This window comes from Nicotiana sylvestris, chromosome 1, assembly GCF_000393655.2.
Source record: "Nicotiana sylvestris chromosome 1, ASM39365v2, whole genome shotgun sequence".
Classification (NCBI taxonomy): domain Eukaryota; kingdom Viridiplantae; phylum Streptophyta; class Magnoliopsida; order Solanales; family Solanaceae; genus Nicotiana; species Nicotiana sylvestris.
This window is the reverse complement of record NC_091057.1, coordinates 58,492,168-58,514,422: the sequence shown is the minus strand read 5'-3', so window position 1 is coordinate 58,514,422 and position 22,255 is coordinate 58,492,168. Positions and strand designations below refer to the sequence as shown.

Sequence of the window (22,255 nt, the reverse complement as noted above, 5' to 3'; positions counted from 1 at the left end):
CTGCACTATGTATTTTATTATCATTTTTTGGAAAAACTTCATACCAAAAAATGCTTATGTTTTCAGGAATATGTAAAATATTTTTCATATAATTTTTTGTATGCTGAATTTTTTTAGTTCATCTGCTAAAAATGCTTAATATTTTATCGTGCAATATGTAATTTTCGGATAAGTTTTTGTTAATTGCTTTGTTATTTTCTAAGTTTAAAAAGATTTTTTAGTTCATGCTTGAAAACTCAGCAAAAGAGAGCTGAAGTTTTCATCAAGCACTGTGTATTTTATTATGATTTTTTGGAAAAATTTCATACCAAAAAATGCTTAATTTTCGGATTAGTTTTTGTTAATTCCTGCTGAAATTATTTAGTTCATTTCGTCTGCTATTTTTCGAGTTTGAATAGAATTAATATTAAAAAAACGCACAAAAAACTTAAAACAAAAACTGAATATTTCATTAAACATTACATAAATAACAAAAAGAAAAACTAATCGTCCATATCGTCGTCGTCGTCACTACCAGACGGACGAGCATCTTCATCAGCAAGATTATCAAATCTTGCATACATCACAAGCGTATCAAGATTGTTGTTGATTTCTTCCAGCTCTCTGTCGTACATGTCTATGAGCTCATCCAGTTTCAACTCAAAAGCCTCTATAATGTCTTGCTTGATTTCTTCCACTATTTGCTTGATGACAGCATTTATTTTTCTCCTTTTTATATTTTATGTCTGCTAAAATATATGTGTTTGAGTGAATAAACTCACAAGGTATAACATGCTTATATAGGGGGAAAAACTTTTGCATGGTATATGAAAAGGCAAAGAGGAATCTTAACCGTTGTCTAATGAAAAGTGTACATGAATGTGATATGAATGTAATTATTACACTAACACATACCCCCAACGCAATATAATTACTACTTTAATTGTGTTTGTTATGTTTACTCATGTATATTATGCAATTAATGCTGAAACATGCTCAAGTTTGTTGAATTCATTTGTTAAAACTTCAGCCCAATGTGCTGAAGTTATTTAGTTCATTTCTAAAGCTTCAGCACTTAATGAGCTGAAGTGTTTTTTCCCCGCATTCATGAATCCCTTTCATACAGCTTTTTCAAAAAAAAAAACTTCAGCTGATATGCTGAAGTTATTTAGCTTATTTCTAAAAACTTCAGCACTTAATAAGCTGAATTTTTCTGTGCAGGATTCATTAATTATGTCATACATCTTTTTTCAAAAAACTTCAGCAGAAGATACTTAAGTAATTTAGTTCATTTGTAAAAACTCCAGCACAAACAACCTAAAAATTCTTTTGTTCACTTTCCTAATACTTGCCACTAAACATGAATCTGCATGATGAGTTCGATTTGCATTGTTATAACTTTCAATGGGAGGTAGACTCCTGATTTCACATACTTGGATCATGATACAAAACTTGTTCTACTTAATAAGAACATATCATTCAATACTTTCCTGAAGAAAATTAGTGAAATTGCAAATATTGATTCAACCAGATATTCACTAAAAGTATGGTTTGATATCAAACTAAATACAAGCAAAGGAATGCATGTAACTTCATATGAAGAACTCAGTACCTGTATACATTTGCTTACAACTAATTTAGCCTATAAGAATTTCCATTTCGTCATCGAAAAAATACAACCTTCAGAATCTGCAGCATTCAAACAATCCCTTGCATATGCGATAGATTCAGAACCTTTTGTTGATTATCAACATGAAGTAGGACAGCCAATAATGGAAGTAGACAACGAGCAATAACCTTCTAACATTATAGCTGCTTCAGAATATATAATGCTGCAACAATTACCCCCTCCTCCAATAAATTCATACCAGTTTGTCGATGACCAAGAAGAAGAAGGACGGCTAATAATGCAAATTGACAACCAAAATCCAACAAATTTTTTTGTTACCTTCTGCAATGATAAGCAACAACGAAGATGAAGTAAACATGGAGCTTATACCGATAACATCAGATAGAATTAAAGAAATTGCTAAAACTTCTTGTGCTTCTCAGAAATCAAGAAAAAGAGTGAGGAGAAAGCTGAAAGAATCTCCACCATGTAAAATATTTAGGCACGATGCGTTGCCTGAGGAAGTAAGAGTCGGATCAATTTTTGAGAACAAACAAAACATGACTAACTTTTCTGCAGCTTGGAGATAAACCAGAAAGTTGAATTCACTACTGTTAGATCATGTTCAAAGAGATACGAGCTGAAATGCATCGTGGACAAATGTGGTTGGAATGTACGTGCTACCAGAATAAAAAATTCCACACTATTCAGGGTGATAAAATATCATAACATCCATGAATGCTCGGTTGATGCAAGAAAATCAGATCAGAAGCATGCTATATCAAATTTTATAAGTGAATAAATTATAGAACATGTTCGAGACAAAAAGATAGAGGTTACACCAGCCTTTGTAGAAAATAAAATGAAAAAGAAATTTGGAATTAACATTGGTTATCACAAGGCATGGCGTGCTATTCAAAAAGTTGTTGCTTGTATAAGGGGAACACATGAAGAGAACTACCAGATTTTTCCTTCATACCTACACATGATGGTGCACAAAAACCCAGGAACATACACAAGCATAAAAAAAAGATGGGCAGAATAGGTAAGCAAAACAATACTAACCATCAGCCTGAAGTTTCAAATGTTCCTATTTGAAAAACTTCACACCTTATGATTTATTTTTTCTGTGTTTTACTATACAGATTTGCTTACATGTTCTTTGCTCCTGCGGCATCAATAGCTGGTTGGTCCTACTGTAGACCCGTTATTGCAATAGATGCAACGTTTTTAAAGTCAAAATATCATGGTGTTCTATTTGTTGTTGTATCAAAGGATGCAAACAATAAATCTTTCCTCTATGTTTTGGTGTAGTAGATTCAGAAAACAATGAGGCATACATTTGGTTCTTCTGGGAAATGAGAAAAGCAATTCAAGTCCGTCATGAACTGGTTTTCTTATCAGATAGAAACCAATCGATCGCAAATGGGATTAGAAAAGTTTTTCCTGAAGCTAACCATGGTATCTGCCTCTGTCACTTTGAGAAAAATTTAAAGCAAAGACATGCAAAAGCCACGGTAATAAATCTTTTTCAAAGTGCTGCAAGGTCATACAAACGTGAAGATTTTAATCAGTTTGTGTCCCAACTCAAAAGTATTGACAAGAAAACATACAATTACATAATGGAAGAGCCTCCAGAGAGATGGGCTCGATCGTGGTTCCCACGGCGACATTATGATATGCTAACAACAAACATAGTAGAATCAATGAATTCCGTTTTACTAAAAGGGAGAGAAATGCCTATTTAAGAATGTTAGATTTCATCCAAGAAAAGTTGGGAGAGTGGTTTTACGAACGGAGAAAAAAGGCAAATGAAACTTTTCACAGAGTATCAATATGGGCAGAAGAAGAGATGACTAAGAAGATGGACATTGCTTGCAAAATGTTTGTGAGTATATTTGTTAACTTCAGCTTTTTATATCTGTTGCAGTGATTTACTGCTTACATTTAAAAAAATTCATACATTTTCTTTTTGAAGCAACAATACACTAATATAGTTTATCTTAATTTTTTATTCCTTGTTAGGTGTTAAACCTTGATTCAATGTTGTTTAGAATAAATAGTGAAGGAATCGAATTCATTGTGGACTTAAAAAAGAGAACTTGTGACTGCCTGGAATTCCAACTTGATGAATTGCCCTGTCCACATGCAATTGCTGCTATTAATAAGAGATATATGCAGAAATTTAATTACTGCTCAAATTGGTATTCAAAGGAAACATGGTTGAAAACATATGAAGGACATATGAATACCGTATGAGATCAAAAATCATGGGATATACCACAAAATGTACAATCTGAGATCACAAAATCTCCCAATGTAGAGATTTTACAAAGAAGAGGACAAAAAAAGAGGCATATACCTGCGACTGAATCAATACTATTCAAGTCTACCAAATGCAGTCGATGTAAACAAGTTGGGCATAATAGAACAACTTGCTTGTCTTCTCCAGCACCTCATCCATATTCCAAGAAATATACTGAAAAATACTCCAACCTTCAATAATCCTTGGTCTGAATTTAGACTTTCATTATTGTATGACATATTTGAAATGCGATTTTTTTCATAGGAATAAAAAAATAAGCTCTTGGACTATTTTATATACTGCTAAAGTACAAATCACTCATTTTTGTTGCACAGGCTTACAGGTTTGGTTGCATTTTAAAAAAGTACGCAATGACTTCTGCGAGAAAAAACTTCAGGTTACAGTATCCTTAACAAACACACACACACACACATACACACACACACACATACGCGTATAGCACATAAAAGAAACGCATGTACAAACAAAAGCTTCAGCATCTCTAAGCTGAAGTTATAGAAAATGAACTTAATAACTTCAGCATATTCTCTACTAAATATGCTGAAGTAAACAAAAAAACACAGCATAAAAACATAAAAAAAAGAATTACAAAAACTAAACATAAAAACCAACTAAGAAGTATAAAGCAAATACCAACAAATAACAAGGATAATGCAATAGAAAGCTAAGAAGAAAGAGGATGGGAATTGCATTGATATAAAAAGAGATGAGGACAACACACAAAGTACAAACAAAAACTTCAGCTCTCTCGGCTGAAGTTATACAAAATGAACCTAAAAACTTCAGCATATTCTCTAGTGAATATGCTAAAGTAAACCAAAAAGTACAGCATTAACCCATAAAAAAAGGATTACAAACACTAAGAATCATCACCATCATCATCATCATCATCATAGTACTCCTCAATTTCTCTAAATATCTCATCATCATCAGTATCAGAAATAACTATAGGGTACTCAGGCAAAAGACCACAGAGCAACGAGATCATTCTTCAACTTGTTGAATTCATCACGCAACTGACTTTGTTCAACGATTACTCTGTATATAAGAGAAAGAAGAGTCTTCAGGTTGTTTTGCAGCTTGAAATAGTCGTCCCCGATGGGAAACTTAAAACTATCAAACTGCTGCACAACCTTGTCGAACGAGGTTGAATAACCTCCACAACTACGTTTCAGGTTAAACCTGTTCTGGAATGATTCATTGACAAAAAACTGTGGTCTGATTCTCTCCAATCAGCCTTTATTTGATCCCATAAAAGCATAAGATTAGCCATCGGTTTGTTATTGTACCACTCACACTTCAAAGTCTTTCACTTCTGCATAATTTCATCCATATTAGGCTTTTTACTTCCGCTTGCACCAGACATTCTTTCTTTAACAAAAGCTGAAAGACTAAGGATGACTATGAAATTTAAAGAAATATGATGAAAGTCTATGAATGACTATGAAATTTTCAAGTGAAGAGATTGTTAATATAGACAAAGAGTTCACCTAATCAATTTAATATCTATAAATGTAAAAGTAATTTTTTAGCTATTTTTACTGTTTCATTCAGAGAAATTGAATGAAACAAGATAAGTAGGTGGTAAAACAAGTATGTGGTAAATGCAAAAAGAAATATAACTTCAGCCTTAATAAGCCCACAGTTTTTCTATAGTAAAAAAGTAACTTCAGCCTGAAAAATAACTTTTCGGATCATTTACTATATGGTTAAACAAATTTAAATGAAAGATGAAGTAGGTGACAAAAGACAAAAAGTAGATAGTAAATGCAAAAAAGATAAGTATCAAGTTAAAAAAATACCAAAACATGCTGAAGTTTTTGTCATAAGCTTTTTCAAAAACTTCAGCCCAATGTGCTGAAGTTATTTAGTTCTTTCTAAAAACTTCAGCACATCATAAGCTGAAGTTTTTCATCATGGATTCAATAGTTTTGCCGTAAAGCTTTTTCAAAAACTTCAACCCAATGTGCTGAAGTTATTTAGTTCATTTCTAAAAACTTCAGCACTTGATAAGCTGAAGTTTTTGTCCTGGACTCGATAGTTTTTGTCGTAAAGCTTTTTCAAATAACTTACGCAGAAACTGCTGAAGTTATTTAGTGTATTTAGTGATGAGCTGAAGTTTTTGTCCTATATTTGACACTTTTGTTATGACTTTTAACCAAAACTTCAGCTTAAAAACATAAGTTATTTACTTCATGCTGAAGTTTAGCATGCTGAATTTCAATAAAAATATACTTAAAATTCATGAAAAAAGACACAAACATATTTGAATCAATCCAAGTCAACTAAAAAATTAATTAATGCGAATATAACAAAAATTTAAAAGACGTCACATAATTCACACAAAATAATGTATATTCACAAAATCCAATTTTGTTTTCACTTACATCCTTGAAAGAAAAGAAAAAAAATTAGTTTTTTGTTTACAAGTTATTCTCTATTCAAAAAATTCACAGAGTGTCTTCATATTCTCCATAGTCATGTCCTAGTTGCTCTTCTTGGGTTTCTTAACCACATTCCATGAACCTTCACTATGTCTTCAACTGATTCACAGAAGCTGCAATACGAGCACCTTACTTTACCACCTTGTACGGACCTCTGAATTACATTTGTCATATTCTTGCATTTCCCATATATGTGCATCTGCGATGAGTCACTAAGTGTGAAAAGGCGTTCATGCAAATTCACTGCAGCACCATGAGCTATAAGACAGTCACGTTCCATTTCACCAAATTTAATTCCACCAAAGAGTTTTCTGTCAGACACAGGTTGACGAAGTTTAGTACTATGATTTTTTTAGCAACTCCCGTCTTCTTTCATAAGAAAAAAATAAGAAAATATTGGCAAAGACATGCTTACTGGTGTGCAGTTGGGAATTCGTGGGAAGCAAAGATAATGAAGGAGAAGTCCAAAATACTTCATATGTGACAGAGAGTGGCCACATCAAAAACTCGAGCTCCAGGAAATTTGCTCTTTTTCCTAAAAGTTAGATTTATCAACTAGTAAAAAGAGCAAATTATCCTGGAGCTCGAGTTTTTGATCTGGCCACTCTCCTTCACATATGAAGTATTTCGACTTTTCCGTCATTATCTTTGCTTCCCATGAACTCCCTGCTACACTCAATAAGCATGTCTTTGCCAACATTTTCTTATTTTTCTTTGAATACAAATTTAAAGATATATGATAAAAGTCTATGGATGACTATGAAATTTTCAAGTGAAGAGATTATTAATATAGCCAAAGAGTGCACCTAATCAATTTAATATCTATAAACGCTGAAGAGATTGTTAACTGTTTTTTGTTCGGAGAAATTGAATGTAACAAGATAAGTAGTTGGTAAAACAAGTAAGTGGTAAATGCAATAAAAAAATACCAAAACATGGTAAAGTTTTTGTCATAAAGCTTTTTCAAAAAACTTCAGCCCAATGTGCTGAAGTTTTTTTTAGTGTATTTCTAAAAATTTCAGCACTTGATAAGATGAAGTTTTTGTGTTAAATTCAATAGTTTTTTCGTAGAGATTTTTCAAAAAACTTCAGCCCAATGTGCTGAAGTTTTTTTAGTGTATTTATAAAAACTTCAGCACTTGATAAGCTGAAGTTTTTGTGTTGGATTCAATAGTTTTTTTCGTATAGCTTTTTCAAAAAACTTCAGCCCAATGTGCTGAAGTTTTTAGTGTATTTCTAAAAATTTCAGCACTTGATAAACTGAAGTTTTTATCCTGAATTCAATAGTTTTTTCCGTAGAGTTTTTTCAAAAAACTTCAGCCCAATGTGCTGAAGTTTTTTAGTGTATTTCTAAAAACTTCAACACTTGATAGGCTTAAGTTTTTGTCCTACAATAGATACTTTTGTTATGACTTTTAACCAAAACTTCAGCTTAAAAAGCAGAAGTCATTTACTTCATGCTTAAGTTTTTTCAACAAAAATGTACTTAAAATTCATGATAAAAGACACAAACATATTTGTATGAAAAAAAGTGAACTAAAAAAAATAATTAATGAATATTCAGAAAATCCAAATTATGTGCAACCAATCCTCTAATAAAAAAATTCACACAGAGTCTCTTCAAAATCTCCATAATCATGTCCTTCTTGTTCTTCTGGAGTTTCATAGCCGCTATATTTTTTTCACTTTCCATGAGCCCAAAGATTGGCAGCCAATTCTCTCCTGAATATTAATGACTGACTTTGATCGAAATTGAAGACATCTTCTTTCTTCAACCGCATATCAATTAACTTAAGAGCAAATATACCACAATTAACACTACAAAAAAAACATGAAAAAGAAATTAAAGAATAGTTAACACAAGGGTAAAAAATAATAAACATAAGATGCATGGTAAAACATATGCGAAACACGTACTTGTTAGTCTGTTGTGGTGTGTTCATCCACTTAATTTGAAATTTTTCCACAGGACTTTTCCCATAAAATTTATTGTGTACCCCAAATTCCAAGCATTTGAGACAGTATGGGATCAACCGGGTATAAATTCTGACATGTTCAAGCGCATGATCATATGTTACACTACTCATGGAATCATACACATATATAGTTTTATCTTTAAAGTCTAGAATTCCAAAAAGGTAGTGCGTAGATCTCTAGCTCGTCCTTGTCTTAAGTCGAAATGGAAAGAATACTTTTCTGGCAGATGCCCATGAGATACCACAGGAAAGGTCGAGGCCTTTTGCGTAGTTGGCCACCTTTTCATTCGTTGATTCTTCCTCAAACCAACTAAAGTCCGTAAGTGGCTGAATAACCACTTCTTCTTCTTCTTCTTCTTCAACCTATTGTTTGGATATCCTCTTTCTCTTTGATTTGCTCTTTTTTTATCCTCCATTCTCTTTTCCTTCCTTTTTCTAATTATCTCCATCTATTCTTCCGAAGGATGAATACCAACTAGCTTAGTCATATACTGATCAAAAATTAAATCTATTACTGCACATCACGATTTGGCATAACCTGGAAGGTGATAGCAATATTTTTTGTGCAAGTAATATATGCCCACTTCCATATGCTGCAAATGAACAACAACAAATGATAACATGTAAAATAACAACTTCAGCATGCATATATGAAGTTTAGAAAAAAACGCATTACAAAACTACAAACAGCATGACAAAAACTTAAGCATATTCAGTTTGAAGTGTTAGGCTAAAGTTTTAGCAAATAAGCTAAAAAGTACAAAAACTTTACGATAAAAATAAGCTGAAGTTTTGGGAAATACAATTGAAAACCAATTCAAAAAACAAATTTAATAACTTACTTCATCCGCAAGATCAGAGTTAGGATCCATAAGCTCAGTAAAGAATAATTTTGCAATATCAACTCCAGCTAATCTGAATGGATTGGAATCATATTTACTGGCATCTATCTCCAACCACTCTGTAAATCTTTGCATCAATCCACTGTCTTGATTAACATAATGGAAGGGACACCTTCGTGTATTCTTTCCTACTTTCCAATCTTGCCCCCTTTGCTTTTGTTTAGGAATTAAGGAGATCTCAACCAAATACTCTCCATACGAATCCTTTTCCCCTTTTTATTTGATTTTCCTTTTGCTTTCTCTTCTTGCTGTTCCATCACAACTAACTGATGTTGTTCAGCAACAGGGGGAAAAATCACAGCCATCGTGGCAGATACTTGACCAACTCCCTGCTGTTCACGACGTTCTTGTCTCTCTTCACGAATAACAACAACAGCAGAATTACCTTCTGAATCAGTCTCTTGTGTACTACCAAGTGAAAATGAACATAAATTGAAGTTGGGGATATCACTGGTGTCACACATAGAAAAACTGGAAATCTTCCTTCTCTTAGGATTTGGAAGAAGTTGCGATGCATCAGATGAGATATGCAAAAACAAGGAAAAACATAAATAAAACTGATAAAAAAACACATTAGGCAAAAAATAGCTTGTAATCGAATTACAGAAAATAACTACCTGGTCTAAGTGTTGAGACACAGATGGTGTTTGCATTCCAACAGATCCACTTCCTTTACCTTCATATATGCATGTATCTTCATGCAAAAAAAAAACTAAATAATACTTACTAGATTTTATAAAATAATACCAACACACGTCACACCTGTTTGTGAGCCAACATGTGTGAATAAATGTATTTCTCTTTTTTGATATAGCTGCATAAGCTCACCAAATTCTTTTTGAGCTGCCTCGAGTCTTTCTGAAAAATCATTCAAAAACAAAACAAAGAAAGTAAAGTATGTAAAATTTCAGACTGTAAAAAATATCGTTGAATCAAATATAATAAATTCATGATCTATAGAATACCTTGACGTTTGTTTCCGCTGTGGTTTCCCCAGGCTGCATGCCTTTGTCGATATCAGTAGTTCCAGCTTCATTCAATTGTGCACCAATGTCGAGGAGCATTGGAGTATTCTCTGGAAGGTTTTTCTCAACTCTACCTTCATTCAATTTAGCATCATCAGAGAGTTTTTAAGTTGTGTCAATTGAAGCACAACTACTTTCAACTTCCATTGTATATTAATAAAGAGGGGGAATAGATCAACTAGTTTTTCTATATATATAACATAGAAAAAATTTATACATGTAGTGAAAATTTCACTACAAGATATTATCAAAAAAAACCAATTAAAACTTCAACTCTAAGAAGGCTGAAGTTCGCTAGTTACAAAAACAAAAACTTCAGCTCTAGAGCTGAAGTTCACCAGTTACAAAACAAAACATTTAGCAAAAAATATGCTGTAGTTTTTACAAAAAACAGAAAACATGAAACAAAAATTCAGCTCCTATCTAAGGTATCATTGAACTATTATAAACTTCACACTTTATACCTGTAGTAACAATTTCCTGTGTATCATGACCTAGAAGTTCCTTGCAAATAGCTAGTGCTCCTGCAAACCGATCGTCTTTCCCAATAGTGCTAGACATATCACTCGCTTTCAGTTCTAAAGTACCAATAGGTGCTTGATCTCCATCGCCAAACAAATTACCTTTTGCAATATCACTTTCCAAAGCACAACTCGGTGCATGTTTTTCAGTATCAACAACTTGATCATCTGCACCTTTTTCAGTTGTTAACTCTTCATCATTTCCATCTTTACTCTGTCTATAAACACTATATTGTTCCTCTCCACCTTGTTGTTGAACATGTTCATCGCCTTCAACAGTTGCTTTCTTACGTGTAGCATTATCATCTGCGACTTTATGCGATGCATCATGAGCAGCATGTTCTTCAGTCTCAACAACTTGATTATTTGCACCTTGCTTGCTTCCAATATTCTCAGTTGATAACTATGCTTCATCATTTCCATCTCTGCTCAATTTATCAGCACTGGAACGTTCCTCTTCAATTTGTTTTTGAACATGTTGATCGTCTTCAAAAGTTGCTTCCTCACGTGTAGCATTTACATCTGCGACTTTATGCGACACATCATCAACAACATTAATATCCGATAGATGTTCGTAACAGTCATTCATCCTGTCATATTGTCGATGCTCACTCAAATCAAAATTGCCATCGTCCATTCCATTTGATTTGTTGACAATCTTAAATTACTGTTCAAACTTCTTATCGAAATATTCCTAGAAAAAAAATTACTAACAATGATTAATCTAAATAACATTAGCAGAAATAAAAAGACTTCTCTATAAATTAGTTTACCTTCACTTTTCCAAAAACTACATCCACAATAGCAGATCGCTCATCCTTTTGAAACTTATCGAAAACTTCTTGCACGATCGTACTTCTTTCTTTTTCTGCATGCTTTTGAACCTCCATTGTTACCCTCTAGTATAGACACACAACAAAAATTCAGATATAGAAGAAAACTTCAGCTCAAAATCATGTTGTACTTTTACAAACACAAAACCAAAAAACTTCAGATCAAAACTAACAGAACATATTGTGTCGAGTAATTCATTTTCATCAAACTCAGTTGTAGAACAGTTAGAACGACTCTGGGTACGAGATGATTCGCCAATAAAAGGAGTTCGATTCGCTTCTTTTGATCGACTCTGACTATGTGGTGATTGGCCAATAACAGGAGTTCGATTCGCTTCTTTTGATCGACTCTGACTACGTGGTGATTCACCAGTTGAAGGAACCGCATTAAGTACCTTTGAATGAATTCGACTGCATGGTAATTGTCCAATTAAAGGCATTGAATTCAATTCCTCTTATGTAGGAATTATATCCAATACCCTAAAGTTGTGATAATTCTGTTTAATACAAAAAAGTATATTATGAGGGGAAAAACTAATACATCAACATATAAACACAAAGACAAAAAAAAAATTTAACTTACATCATGACTACTGAAGAAATCAAAAAGTTTGTTATATTTAGGCTCTCCCACACATACATAACGTAACATCCTGGAAACCTGAGGGGTATCAAGGTACTCATCCTCTCTTATATACTTCTCCCGAATATCTAGGAAGCGCTCATAGAACCAAGCACATAACGGATATGGAAATCCATCAACTTTATACTCAGTTGAACGAAATTTGTTCTGCTTGTCCAATGCATGTTTCAGTAAGTAAATGAGCTTCTCATAAGCCACATTACCCCAAGGATATTAAGCACAAACCTTATTATCTTCGACAATAGCTGCATACTCCTCCAGCACAAATAACTCAGTCTTTTTCCCAAACAAAATAGACTCTACAACAAGAATTTCCATAAGCTTCACAGTATCATCATCACTCTCTCATACATGACTGTGATTCACAGCATTCTTTGGAATTTCATTCCGAGTCATAAAATCTCGAATATCCTTCAAAGTCACACCCTTGGACTTACTAAAATAGCGTTTCAGAATATTGCTCTCTCGATTAATTGGTTTTTCAACATTATGTGCTGTGATCCTCAAACCGCATATAGTGTGAAAGTCTTCAAGGGTGAAGGAAACATCATGACCAAAAATCTTGAAACTAATGCGGTCTCGATCATTGGTGAATATTCGAGAAAGACACAAACAATGAACTAACTTCATGTTGCATTTGAAATTCTCCATAGCCATAATGTATCGAAATGTACTATTATTAAGCTTATCATGTTGTGTAGGAGTCAAGAAAATTGCAATTAAACTCTTCAAATCGTGGTTTTCCTTCCAGTAACCCTTACAGTTAAACCAATCTCGAAACTCAAAATATCTTTGCCCTGGTCTTGTAGGTGGAGGAGCAGGGACATAAGGATCTGAGGGTATTATAGGTTGTTTAGGTGCTTTAGCTATTTTGCGTACTTTAGCTGCATTAGGATCTTCAGGTGCTTTAAGTGCTATCTGTTCAAAAAAAATAAAAGATACAAAAATAACATCAAGACATTATAAAAAAGATCAATTAAAACTTCAATCTCTAAGAAGGCTGAAGTTCCACAGTTACAAAACAAAACTTCAGCTCTAGAGCTGAAGTTCGACAGTTACAAAATAAAAACTTCAGCTCTAGAGCTCAAGTTCACCAGTTACAAAAACAAAAACTTCGGCTCCTAAAGCTGAAGTTCACCAGTTACAAAACAAAACATTCAGCAAAAAAACATGTTGTAGTTTTTACAAAAAATAAAACACAAATTCAAATCCAAAAAATAATGCCAAAACATGAAAAAAAAACTTCAGCTCCTATCTAAGATATCAGTGAACTATTATAAACTTCACACTTTAATAGTATCATCTATTTAACTCTCAAAATTTTTAAAAATTTCGACGTCTAATCACTGAAGAATTTATAGAATTTTCATCAACAACACAAACACTCATTCAAAAAACCTAAAAACACAATCGTAAAAGTAAAACTAATGCACTTATCAAACTAAACCCTAAGAAACTATTTTATCATAAATACATGACTATCAAAACCAAAACCAGAAATTAAATCGTAAAAATTAATACTAAAATAAAACCCAGAAAGTTAATACAATGTACCCGTGATTAAATCGTAATGTGGGAACAACGATGACTAGCAGTTGAAAAATCAAAAGTAACGACGAAAACCGTTTGATTTCAGAGAAGAACAAATCAGAAAACGTGAATAACTTGGAGAGAGAGACAAAGACAGTACAAGATCAGTGTATACTTGGAGAGAAAATAGTCTTTTAGTATAGAAGAGCAAAATAGTCTTTTTAAAAGGCTTTTAACAAAAAAATAGGTACAGGTGCAAATAGAAAAACAAAGCGGCTACAAGTTAAAAAAGATGCAATTTTTACGTATACCTTACCGTACACGACCCAATAAATATAGCCCAACCCAGATCCAAGAAAAGGACCCACCCATTTACTTTTAGTTTTTTCTACTACAAACTCCGCCAAAATGTTGCCACGTGTCATGACCAGAATTTCAATAAATAATTCAGACAACAATTAAAAAGAAAAAGAATATCCTGAGTCACATTAGCGTCATCACTGTGTTGTGTGTTCCTCTTCTGGAACAAGAACATAGGACTTTGTCCATTGAAGAATTAAGAGGAAGAAGAAGGCTAAAAAGGCAAAAATGCACCTGTTGAATGCATTGGAAATAGCTAGAATGGCAACAAGGGTACCAAATTCATTAGGGGCAGAAATAGAATTTGGGACAGTAACATGGTTTGTGTATGCAGGGATCTCGTGTTTCTTGGTACTATTTGCTGGGATTATGTCAGGTTTAACATTGGGTCTTATGTCTTTGGGTCTTGTTGAACTTGAGATCCTCCAACGTAGTGGCACCCAAGTTGAGAAAAAGCAAGCAGGTTTCCTTTTTTACTTTCTTTAATTTACTTTTTTGATAATTCTTGTCAAAGATATTAAAAAGATTACTTTTTTTATAAACTTTTTGTACCTTTGTTAGTGTATCCATGTCTATTTGCACTTTTTAAGCAAGTATGTGAAATGGGTGTGAATAATTTGGATTGGATATGTAGAATTTAAATAGTGGACTTCAATTGGATTGAGACCTATTTGATGGATTGATTGACTGACACTAACACGTCTATGGAAGGGAAATTCTTTAATTTTCTTTAATTTAAATTTGATAATTGTTGTCAAAGAAATACAAAAGTTCACTTTTTGATACACTTTTTGGTACCTTTAATAGTGTATCTATATTTGTTTCCAATATTTGAGCATGCATTTGAAATGGATCTGAATAATTTGAATTGGAGAGGCGTATTTGATTGATTTATTGACTGATAAGAATATATCTATGGTAGGAAATTTTTGCGGTTGATGTAATTTTGGAAGGTTTTTAACTTTTTAATGGAGCGGAATGGATATAGAGAATTCGTATAGTAGTCTCTAATTAGTTTGGAATTGAAGTATAGTTAATTGATTTAGAGGCTTCATCAGGATTTGAACTTGATGGTTTCAACCTTTAAAGTTCTTAGGACTGAACTTCTAATATTTTGGGGTTCAAGTGTCTTATATTTGTTAAAGTTTTGTGGATTTTTAAATATATATTTTTGCTTCATGTCGAATGTGTTGGTTTCTGTTGAACACGTAGCTCATATGCTACATCCACCTCTGAATTGATTGATCAGAACACACATATGCTAGGAAAGCTTGGTTTTTGTAGTAATTATGATGGTCTTTAATTTTCAAGAATGGCAGAGTCTAGAATGGGTTCTCTATTTGAGTTGAGTTGATCTTTTATAATATCTTTGACCAAAAAGGTTCTCTATTTTTGGAGGATAGTTCATAATTGTCTGTTCTACCCCAGACTTCTTTTGTGTGTGTTGAAATGAGATGGTTGCGAAGCTCAATATTGCTTTTCATAACTCTGTATCACTAGTTGAGAAGAACTATTTTCACAGATGAAAATTTTGTATTGAAGGGTAATGCAAGTCGAAGTGAACCAGTCATTTCTGGAATAAAGTGTCATGTCTGGAATAAAGTATCCTTCTAACTCTTACTTTAAAATAGGACCGGTTGATGGATAGGTAGCTACCTGTAAATCTAACATAACCATGTGGCTAAATGTAAATGCAGGAAAACCTTTAAGTATTGCTATTGTTTCTGAGTTGTTGCTTCTTTTTGGGAGGAATGTTCATTGATGGAGATTTTCTCATTTTCCCTGATTTTTTATCTTTTCAGCTACAATATTTCCTGTAGTTCAGAAGCAACACCAGCTTCTCGTGACCCTACTTCTATGCAACGCTGCTTCGATGGAGGTAATAACCCTGATATCTGGCTCGTTGATTTACTCTAGGATGTCTGCACTCTGCACTCTGCACTTAGCTTTACAAAATGTGGCGAAGCAGAAACATGAAGAGGATGTTGGATGGGGTGAAGGTGGATGAGTAGGTGAGCAGGAGAAAATGTGACAGCTCATAAACATACTACTTGTTAACTTGAAAAGATCACCGTCCATAAGTAATCTAATTCTTTTTTAGGGACTATGTAGTTTGTGAATACGGGGTTGTGCAAGCTAAGTGATATGATCATAGACTAGAAACTGAACAGATCCACTTTCATTGCCCAGCTAGAGTAAAGCAGGTAGGAAAACTCAGAAGGAGTAACGGTTCTTAAATCAAATTAATGAATCAAATGGGAGAATAAGATGCTTGTTCAAGAAAAATTGATTGATGAAAGATCAAATGTGGAGAAAATTTTATGTCTTTATGTAATTTACTTACTTATAGAGGTATGTATTATTTAATGAAGTGAGGAGAAGACGATCTTTAATTTTTTTTTTTCTTCTTTTTGATTCTTTCAATTTCAGGCACTACCTATATACCTGGACAAAATTTTCAACCAATATGTGGCCATTATACTATCAGTAACTTTTGTTTTGGCATTTGGAGAGGTAATTTGTACTGCTTGGCCAAAATTAATATCTTGCTAATATTTAAGAGCTACTTCTGATGCTGTGATCCTTCTGCTATCCTTTACTTTCAGGTTATTCCTCAAGCAATATGCACCAGATATGGACTTGCCGTAGGTGCAAACTTTGTCTGGCTTGTTCGTATTCTGATGATTCTATGCTACCCAATTGCTTACCCCATAGGAAAGGTAACTACTACAGTCTTCGAGCAATTGCTTCTAAGATATAGCTGGACATCTACAATTTATTTTCTTGAAATCATCGCAATCGTCCAAAAAGAAGTGACAAAACAGTTTAGCCAAAACAGATGCATTCTTGACTTAAATTAGTACCATTATTCGAACGTATCGGAAATGTTTAAAGGCATTTTTCTACTCAGATGGCTAGTGTTGCTTTTGATGCACAGCTAAATGGAGAAAAGAGGATATACCTTTTTGGATGATTTTGAGAGTGGCATCAGGAATGCCATGCATGTTTATGAAGTTGCTATAAGTTAATATAGACGTTTCAACCCTACCGTAATCAAGAATAGATATTGGTCCGACTGTATACATTCATATTATCTTGATATACTTGTGTATCCAATTATCTTTATATGATTCTCATTTAGGGTTCTATCTTGTCTAGAAATTAGTTTACCATTAAGGCGAGATCTTGTGGAACCATTATGTTTATCTTATCATAATGATGTAAATTTTCTATTCCAGTGGAGTTAATTTTGACTCAATTTATGTTATATTCAATATCTGGATGTGGTAGAAATGAGCAAAATGGATAATGAGGATTCATATGGCCGACTCTATCTAGCTTGCTGCGTAGTTGTTGATATTATGTTCAATATAAGGGTCTTTCATAAAGGTTTATTTTTTCCATCTTATTTACCAAGATATCTAATATGATATGATCTTTAGCTAGTATTCATCTTTTCGATCAATTGCTTTGCTGTCTTGAGCTAGTTAGTAAAATTGATAACATTTCTGTATGACAATTTTACTTTGTCTTATAGTGGTCGAAATCAAGAAATGAAATCTGTGCCTTTCTCTACCTAGAATATATAAAAACATAACAACTTGTGCCTCTCTAAGTTCTATTCTCTTGACTGCCCGGGGAATGCTAATGTTCTTCCAGATTAGGGTGCCAATTCTTAGAAGTGGTAGAACATCTGACTTCATTATGCTGGCTTGTCTTTCCAGATCCTGGACTGCGTATTGGGACACAATGAAGTACTATTCAGACGTGCTCAGCTGAAAGCCCTTGTTTCTATTCACGGTCAAGAGGTCTGTATTGTACCGTGATTTGCTGGAGTAATTTGAATGTGTAACTAGTAGTCACTAAGCTACAATTTCCTTTGGCATTTCGTAAACCATGATTCATTATTGAGAAATTTGTGCAGGCTGGCAAGGGAGGTGAACTTACACATGATGAGACGACAATCATTAGTGGAGCACTAGATTTGACTGAGAAGGTAGTGTCAGTAAAACTGTCATTTGTGACATACTCTAATCTGTCAGTATCTGAGTTCTGTAGCTCAAGACACAAACTCTTGACTTATAAAATATTTATAGCCCATAATCCTTTTTTCTTTGCGGGGGAAGGTGATCACCCAAGAAGAAATACTCAGCAACTGACCCTTAACTAAAGTGCACGAAAGCAATATATAGTTTCTTAAATCTTCTAGACTCTTTCTCTCCGTTTTAGCCAGGTAGGTGCAATGATCATCTTCTCTTTTGTTCTACTTTTTTTCATATCGATAGACTGCTGAGGAGGCAATGACGCCCATTGAGTCAACATTTTCATTGGATGTCAATTCAAAGCTGGACTGGTGAGTGTGAGCAATTAGTCTGCAAATTCATAACTTATCAAACTTAATCTTCCGCTCTTTAAATCCTGTGAAGCATCATGCTACTCAGATAATGAACTTTCAAGGAATGACATTTCACTGTCTCATGCACTACATTTTCTCTTTATTTGTATTGTCCCAGTAATCAGTGCGTCTGCTTCTCTTGATTGTGGCTTCCTTTCTGGGAATCAAGAGTTTTCCTGTGCTAAGCTCAAACATTTGAGCTGATGGTTAACTTCTCAAAATAGGATTTCTTTTGTTATCAGTTTTAATGATAGGGCAAGCACAATGCTTCCATGGGTTCTGCTTGGAACTCGAATGTGAATAATTTAATGGTAACATGACATACATCTACTTTTTAGATCAGGAATCCATGTATGTTAAAATTCAATGATTACATGAAACCGAAATTGCGGTTAATATGCCATCACTGTACTTACCAAGATGTACTTCATTTTTTCTCTTATTTTGGTTTTCCTTTGGGTGTGTATATGTGGGTGGGGTGGGGGATGGGGGGCAGGGGCTCTGTAACCAAAGTTAAATAATAGACTTAAAAGGAGCTCTTGCCAATTGAACCTTAGGTGTTGACCTAAGATTATGTTATTATTCTTCCAGAAAGATGAGGAATACTCTCTCCTGATGAGCTTCACGTAACAGTACTTTCATAGCTGTATATGCAGATGGTTGTGCCTTCATTTGCTCTATCCGATTCCTAGGAGGGATGTGATTATAGATGTGTTATTGTTGAAGGATTAGTCGTATGTTCACTTTTACTTCTTAAGTACATACTGAATGTGTCTAGCCATATCAAGATGTCAACCCTGGGAATGCTTTCTTGAATATTAAGCTCAAGGAGGTGATTAAAACATTCTTTTTCTCCATTGTAGGGAAGCAATGGGAAAAGTTCTTGCTAGGGGTCATAGCAGAGTTCCTGTATACTCTGGCAATCCAAAGAATATTATTGGTCTTCTACTGGTGAGTTTTGCATAACCTTCTTAGCACGCTTCACTTGTAATCTTGCTACCCTTTGAAGTCATTGATGGTTTAGTACTTAATTGATGTTAGGTGAAAAGTCTTCTTACTGTGCGGCCGGAAACAGAGACGCCAGTTAGTTCTGTTTCTATTCGGAGAATTCCACGGTATTAATTTCTAATTCTATACTTTCTCTGTTTTCCATTTGTGACATTTAAGCTAGAAAAGTTGTTTGTCATACATGTTTTCAGAGTTCCTGCTGATATGCCATTGTATGACATACTAAACGAGTTCCAAAAGGGTAGCAGTCATATGGCTGCAGTAGTGAAGACTAAAGGAAAAAGCAAAAAACATCCTTTGGTCATCGAGGAAGAGAAATCTCAGGATGGTGCAGTCACTGGCGGAAATTCTCTGTTAACTACTTCTCAAACAAAGGATAAAAAGCCAGATAGCGTTGTCGTTGATATTGAGAAGGCTAGAGTCCCAGCAGCAGTAACCTCGCCAGCATCTGGTGATGCAGTGATGAATGCATTGATTCAGTCATCAGACGATATTGAGGAAGGTGAAGTAATAGGTATAATCACCTTGGAAGATGTATTTGAAGAACTTTTACAGGTAGCCTTTGGGGTTATTTTGGTTTCATACTTCGTATTCTGCCAGTTGGGATAAGAGATGGAACTTACATTTTAAAGTTTGGTCTTGCTGCAGGAGGAAATAGTGGACGAGACTGATGAGTATGTCGATGTACATAGAAGGTGGAGCTGGACATAGAAAACTTAGTTATATCTAATCAGTATTATATGTTTCGGGGAGGATATTCTAACATTGATATTAAACAGGATACGTGTGGCTGCTGCAGCAGCTGCTTCATCAGTGGCACGAGCTCCATCGGTTCGTAGATTAACAGCCCAAAAGGCAGCTGTAAGTGCACATGCATTTTATATGATGAAATTTTCTTGAAAGTCAACGTTCTGTGTGAGATCTCTAAAATACCTAACTAACGCTGCAAGACACTGGAGTCTGGATTCACATTTTGACATCAACTGATTGTCGGTGACCTATACTATATGGAGCATGAGCTTTTACGGTGCACCTAATGTATCTATTTTATTTGTCTTTTTAATAATTACCTGATGCATTTAAAAATCGTCAAAATTTTAATGATGAGATCATATATATCTATTTTCAAATGATTACTAATCTCTATCTGCTGCTAACAAATAAGAAGACCCATTGTTAACAACGTGCTTGTACAAACAACTGGTCTGTCCCAATCCTCCAGCCCCTTTTTACAAGAAAGAAAAAAGGAAAAGAATAAGGAGACAAATGAAGATGACTAGATCTATGAGGAGCCGAAGCTAGAAATCTTCAACTAACTGTAAATTCGTGTAATGCAGAGATCTACCTACAATAAATTGCACACACTTTCGATGTCTTTTAGATTTTCAGTTATTGACCTTGATTATAGAATCTATAAATCCAAGTGGCATAAATTTTAAGAGGCTATATTGGTATAGATTACTGTGAAGCATGTATCTTCTTTGATTCGTGAATTTATTACCTTGTTATTCGAGTGAAATATACAGTGTCACTGTACTTGTGAATGGGAGTTTTGCCTTTTCTTGACCAAGTTAAACCCTTTTTTTTTTTGGTTTTTTAATTTGATTGTTCAGGGAGGCCAAAGTAAAGAAGGCCAGAGCCCCAAAAAGTCCACTGAGGACCTTTCTACCTCAAAAAGAACACAAGGGAGTCTCAGAGAACCTCTTCTTGATAACAAGAGATAAAAATAATATGCTGAGGCTTTTCTGTTTCAGTAATGGTGTGGCTGTAAATTTTGAGAGGACAATGGCAAATGCTTCTGCAATCCGGGTATATAATTTTGTGAGAAAATATTTATTTATATGAGTCTCAGGTTCATTAATTGTGTGGGAATACTATCGTGTAAAGACAAACTCATAATAACCATTAATACAACCATTGTTGGTAAAGGAACGGCTTTGTAGCTCATTTTGGTTATATTCGGAGTTGAGCTGTCAATACGGGCCGACCCAGCCTACCCATCCCACACAGACTTTGGTATTTGATGGGCTGCCCAGCCCACTGTTTCAATAGGCGTTAAAATGGTCAACCCAACTCAGCCCTACATGGGTACAGGCCCCACGGGCCGGCCCACTATATTTGTAAATTGTTTTCCATATTTTTTAAACCAAAATTGCAAAACATATATATATACAAGCCAAAAAACATACTTGTGGGATAGAAAGTTTCTGCAAAACTTAATAACTTTTGACATTGTTCCAATAGATTACTATAAAACACAAAAAGGAGGATAATATTTCATTCATTAAAAGTTAATACTCAAAATAAATTACTTAAAAATATTTTCAAGGTGCTCATGGTATATTCAACGCCAATAAATCATCTTCATCTAGCACATTTGAATTCTCTTGTGAAACAAAGATGTCTTAACATCGTCATTTTCATTTAAATCTATAGTTATATGCAATGTTAATTAGTTAATCATTAAGAAATAAATAAAATTTTAAGGACAAAAAATATTTATATTCACATAAAAAGTATTACTAGTTTAGGATTGGACTACTCTTCTTGTTATTTTTAGTTTTTTATATTTTTAATTAAATATGTTATTAAGCCCTCGAGTTGCCCAGCCTAGCCTCGATCACCTCATGGGCCACATGCTTACTTGGACCGGGCTTAAAAGTCTCGTTTGAAATGGGCTCCAATTTTAGCCCAACCCTATTA

General features: G+C 34.0%; 1 protein-coding gene across 1 annotated transcript; it reads left to right on the top strand.

Annotated features, from left to right (window-relative positions):
- Positions 1-14,271: 14,271 nt before the first annotated feature.
- On the top strand, positions 14,272-21,480 carry LOC104240117 (DUF21 domain-containing protein At4g14240-like). Its single transcript, XM_009794898.2, has 13 exons — positions 14,272-14,611; positions 15,951-16,027; positions 16,579-16,662; positions 16,755-16,868; positions 17,874-17,957; positions 18,074-18,145; positions 18,435-18,502; positions 19,408-19,495; positions 19,586-19,659; positions 19,744-20,107; positions 20,201-20,247; positions 20,332-20,413; positions 21,166-21,480. The coding sequence occupies exons 1-13, from the start codon at positions 14,377-14,379 to the stop codon at positions 21,274-21,276; spliced, it is 1,500 nt and encodes a 499-aa protein (XP_009793200.1). The 5' UTR covers positions 14,272-14,376; the 3' UTR covers positions 21,277-21,480.
- The last annotated feature ends 775 nt before the right edge of the window (positions 21,481-22,255 follow it).

Excerpts from the sequence above, each read along its gene's own strand:
- LOC104240117 (XM_009794898.2), top strand. The coding sequence starts at position 14,377 with ATGCACCTGTTGAATGCATTGGAAATAGCTAGAATGGCAACAAGGGTA. Across the intron at positions 20,248-20,331 it reads TATGTCGATGTACATAGAAG|GATACGTGTGGCTGCTGCAG; the intron begins GTGGAGCTGGAC and ends GATATTAAACAG. Across the intron at positions 20,414-21,165 it reads TAACAGCCCAAAAGGCAGCT|GGAGGCCAAAGTAAAGAAGG; the intron begins GTAAGTGCACAT and ends TTGATTGTTCAG.